This window comes from Cyprinodon variegatus, unplaced genomic scaffold, assembly GCF_000732505.1.
Source record: "Cyprinodon variegatus isolate N-32 unplaced genomic scaffold, C_variegatus-1.0 Scaffold810, whole genome shotgun sequence".
Taxonomy (NCBI): Eukaryota; Metazoa; Chordata; class Actinopteri; order Cyprinodontiformes; family Cyprinodontidae; genus Cyprinodon; species Cyprinodon variegatus.
In genome coordinates, this window is record NW_015151263.1 from 343,622 (window position 1) to 348,290 (window position 4,669).

The window sequence follows — 4,669 nt, forward strand, 5'->3', positions numbered from 1 at the left end:
AAAACTTAAAAAAAAAATATATATAAAAAAAGAAAAGTCTTGCTTCTAAATCCACATTTTGGATCTATAAAGTGACTCTGGGGGTGAAGGGTCATCTATACCTCCCTTTTTAAGATATGCATCTTTAAATTTGGGGATTTTTTAAATACAGTTATACACTACTTTGTGTTTATCACAGACAATCCAAATGAAACAAATTAATTTTTATTCTCATGTGAGAAAATAAGAATAAAATATTTTCCAAGTTGCTCCATAACACCTGGATTAAACATGTTAAAAGCAGTGTGAGAGAATAAACCTCATTGAGACGCTACTGGAGCCTGCAGCAACAGTCATGTCTGCATCGTTTCCATAAACTGCTCACCGTCTGTTTGGAGGGACAGTGTGAGGGCTTTGTCCAAACCCTGGTGCTGCACGATGCATCTGACCGACCGCCCACTGGTTACCGCAGACTGGAAGAGCAGCGTGCTGGTCACTATGGTGGTGCCATCGCCCTGCTCATAAGAGGATATGATGGGTGGACCCAGAGTTCTGTTATCACTGCCGGCGTCCCACACTATGTTTGCTGGAGGCCTGGACTGGGCCGTGCAGTTAGCCTCTGTTATTCCTGAGGATGTGGTCACATGGGTCACCTCTGGTTTGGGTAAAACTGGGGATAAAGACCAGAGATCACATCAGCTAGTTGATAAACTTTATAGCTCCAGCATCCATCCCTGCAAACAGAGGAAGCTTGCGCTCCGACAAGCAACCCTGGAAACAAAACCCAGACAGAAAAGTTGGCAGAGCAGCTTTTAGTCCCTGTTTGTTCGTCTGGAGCAAAGCAGGACAACAAACACCAACACAGAAGCTTTTATGGCAAGGAAAACAGTGAGCCACTCATCCTCTGGGCTGGTTTCCAAATTAAATCACAACTTTCTCCCCTCTGTGACACATTCTACCCCCTCCTTCATTATCAGAGTAAAGAAAACAGAGGACAGTGAGGAGAAGTAGGCGGCGCTCAGCGGGAGGAAAGCGAACTCCATCTTTACAGCAGTTCAGAACAGTCGTTTAATGACCGACTACAGCAGCAGTTACCTCAGGCCTTCTGTTTTTGCTTAGAGCTTCCTTTTCCTGACTTTTTAACTCAGATTTCCTCAGAGCACTCTACTGTATGTGTTTGGAGAAAAAATCTCAGTAGTAAGAAAATGGGCCTCGATTTTATAGATTTAAACAATAGATAATAAACAGGACTGTAAAGGGAGGAGCTAAATAATTTTTAGCTGGATCCGAATTTCATATTTTATTAGGTTCTTTGTGTTTTTAAATCCTGCAGTTTCCTTGTAACTCTGCACCTGGATTTCACCCCATAGACCTTGGATCTATTCTACTCAATATGTTTAAATATAATAGGAAGCTGCTAAGTTTTAAGTTATTTAAAGAAAATAAGCATTTTAAATTTTTCCAGATCTATATTATTTTCTTAGTTGCAGAGGAGAAGAACTGGGTTTAAGTTTAGGGTCTAAGAAGGCAGTTTGGAAAACTCTGACCACAAATCCTTCCTTCTTCCAGACCACCTGGAGGTTCTGCTCTGATTGTGTTTAGAAGTTCTCATTTAGAAGATGCCAGCTCTGCAGATTACAGCAAAAACGCTGGAAGATTTATAGAGTTTTAACTCAACCTTAGAGAGAGCAACTGTTAAAACTGTTCAGACAGCTATAAGCAGCATTTTATAAACTAGATCCAAAGATGCATCATCAGAGAGAATATAATTGTGAGTGAAGCCAAAGTTACCAGATGGTTTCTAATGTTTTACAAAGAAAAATCTGAAAAGTGTGGCATGCAACATGAATTCATGCTTAACAGGGCAATTTTCCACTGGGTTTACAGCTAAGCTCAGTCAGACTAAAAAGGAACAGAGATTTAAAAGCAGATTGAGTCCAAATCACTCAGTTGTAGCTCAGACAGCTTTTCTGCTTTTAGCTCCACCCATCTTCCCATTAACCTCCCCACTAACTTCCTGTCATAGCTTAGGGACAACAGGATGGTGCTGGTTCAAAGTCTCTCTGTTGCCATAAAATAGCATTTGACATTCAAATCAACGTCCATCTGCCTCATGTTAGCAGGCGCCTGCTTTTTTAGGTTTGGGTTCTCCTTCATGGCTTATTTAGAGACTCCCTCCTTTTTGGTCTCCTCCAATTAAAGCTCTCCTGCTCAGATGATGGACCCAACAGATCTAAGAGATGTTTAAAGCTTTAATATTTTTTTAGAAGTCAATTATGATAAGACCTTTTGCTCAATAGGGATTTGTATCAACATCTAATTTAGAGGTACCAAAGTAAAAGGGGTTAATTACAAATATAAACTTTATTTTCCTTTTTTTCTCAATTAAAACCAATTATGACCTTAGATCTGCTGCAAAACAAAATTTTCTAATAATTCTCTATAGATTCTGAAGAATAACTTTCATTGCAACCAAAATGTCATAACTTTTAATCCAGCACATCTCCAGCATCCCTCTAAAGCAGGGGTCAGCAACCCACGGCTCCAGAGCCGCATGTGGCTCTTTGATGCCTCCCCTTTTACAAATTTTATGAAAATGGAAAAAGATGGATTTCTTTTTTTCTTTTTTTTTTTTTTTTTTTTTAATACGGTGTGCAGAAAGTCAAACAAAGGAAGATTTGCGTCGTAGCCTGCAACATTCGTTTCAGTGCGGTGCAAGGCAGGTGGCTCATGTAAACAAAGCTGTGGGTGTGTTTAGGGTCATGGATTCCAAAGAGGAAAACAAAGGAAGATAGTTGATGAGAACAGAGGATTCAAATTAAAATGAACAGAATCATTTGCCTTCATTAAATCAATCGGAAGCATTGCCTGCATATTTGCTTTGTAATGAGAAGTTGTCAAATAATAAAAATACGGTAGTAATTCCGAAATGCTTTTCTAGGGAAAGCATGCTTAATATGTGCGATTGCAGAATTTCTGGTTAAATTAGAGGAGCAAAGATAAATTTGTGGATTGCATCTCCAAACTCCACTACACAGGATCGAACAGGTAGCTTCTTATGCAGGTATGTGAACTTTCTCCATTTTTTCACCTAAATCGTCAAAATAAAAACACCAAAAAAATCTGATCTCTTTATTGTGTTTCCATAATTCCATCAATGCAACCAAACCAAATATATTAATATTGCAATGGAATTTAAACAAATATTGTAGAGCAGAGTAGTCACATGATGTGACATTTGCTCCAGGATAAACATTTAATCAGGAATGCTAATTGTATATTTAAGCCGACATAGTCCTTTTTTTTATTATAGTGGGCTAATATACTTGGAGCCTATTTTGCCACACAAGGCTTATATAAGACATATTTATTTTTTGGTCCAACATGGCTCTTTGAAAAGTTTGGGTTGCTGATCCCTGCTCTAAAGAGTTATTTGATCCAAAATCCATTATACACCCTAGATTTTAACTAGATGATACCCTTAGAAATGTGAACTTTTAGGCAACTTTCAGAAGAAAACCCTAAAAATCAAATGTTGAAGCTGGAAAAATTCTCACCGTAGACGGAGAGGCAGGTGGTGGCCTTCCTGGTGCCATCAGGGAAGGTGTGGAACTCACAGCTGTAGCACGCCTCATCTTCTGTTCGCACCTTTGCCAAGGTCAGTGTGCTTTCTCCCAGCGTGCGGGTCAGCCTGACCCGACCTTTGAACTCTTCCCGTATGCCTTGGTTGGCCTTGGTGTTCCAGGCCACCATGGTGGTGTCGCCCTGCTCGGGGGTCTTCTTCCACATCACCTGATGAACCCGGTCGCTGAGGCTGTAGGAGCAGGACAGGCTGACGGGCTTCCCACTGACGGCTGTCTTGTTCCCCTCCAGGTGGACTTTAGCTGATGTGGCAAAGAACAGAACTTATCTTACTGAGTTTTTATCTCATTTTCTTCACAGCAGCTTTAGGGGCAACATTAAGGAGCCTGGATGTGATTAAAAGCCTCCATGCTTAATAACAGGAAGTTTAGCTTGGCGGGTGGGCTCTGTCTTCTGCTGATTTGGGAGTTTAAACTTTATCCTCCAGCTCCCACAGCTCAGAAAAACAAACCCCGTGACTCTAATGGGGTAAAAAGCCGAGCGGCTTCAATGGATGAATAAAAAAAAAAAAAGGACAAAAGTTGAAATCTTGGGTTGAACTGCAATATTTTCTTCTGAAATAACAGTTAAAGAAGAGATAAGAAGCCATCTGTTCACTCACCAGTGATGTTGACACATGTGGAGCTTTCCTGCATCCCGGTGGGGAAGACGTCAAAGATGCAGCGGTAGCAGCCGCCGTCATCAGACCCCACCTTCTTGATGCTGATGCTGCTGGAGCCGTGGTCGGCCGCCGCCAGCTCCACGTTTGCTCCTCGGTGGCTGACGCGCAACGACGGAGACAGCGAGTACGCCAGGAGCAGAGCGGATTGATTGTTGAGCCAACGCACCTGGCGGACGCTTTCCCCCTGTAGTGTGGTGATGTTGCAGTAGAGGAGGACAGGACGTCCCGCCTCTGCAGTCAGGCTAGCCGGAGCTGCAACCTTAGCCGATACTGGACATAGAGAAAGGCGACTCGTCTGAAGAAATGTCTTGATATCAGCAAACCATAAGGATGTTTCTGATTTAACTGATGAAAAACTGATTTATTTCAGTAAATAGGTTAGTTAAA

General features: G+C 41.6%; 1 protein-coding gene across 1 annotated transcript in view; it reads right to left on the reverse strand.

Annotated features, from left to right (window-relative positions):
- The window catches only part of LOC107098786 (OX-2 membrane glycoprotein-like), a 20,576-nt gene that overhangs the window by 11,840 nt on the left and 4,067 nt on the right, over window positions 1–4,669 (reverse strand). The window contains exons 3-5 of the mRNA XM_015396634.1: window positions 4,223–4,552; window positions 3,537–3,863; window positions 365–649 (exon numbers count right to left, since the gene is read on the reverse strand). Coding sequence (XP_015252120.1) covers window positions 365–649; window positions 3,537–3,863; window positions 4,223–4,552 — 942 coding nt within the window. The remainder of the gene's footprint in view (window positions 1–364; window positions 650–3,536; window positions 3,864–4,222; window positions 4,553–4,669) is intronic.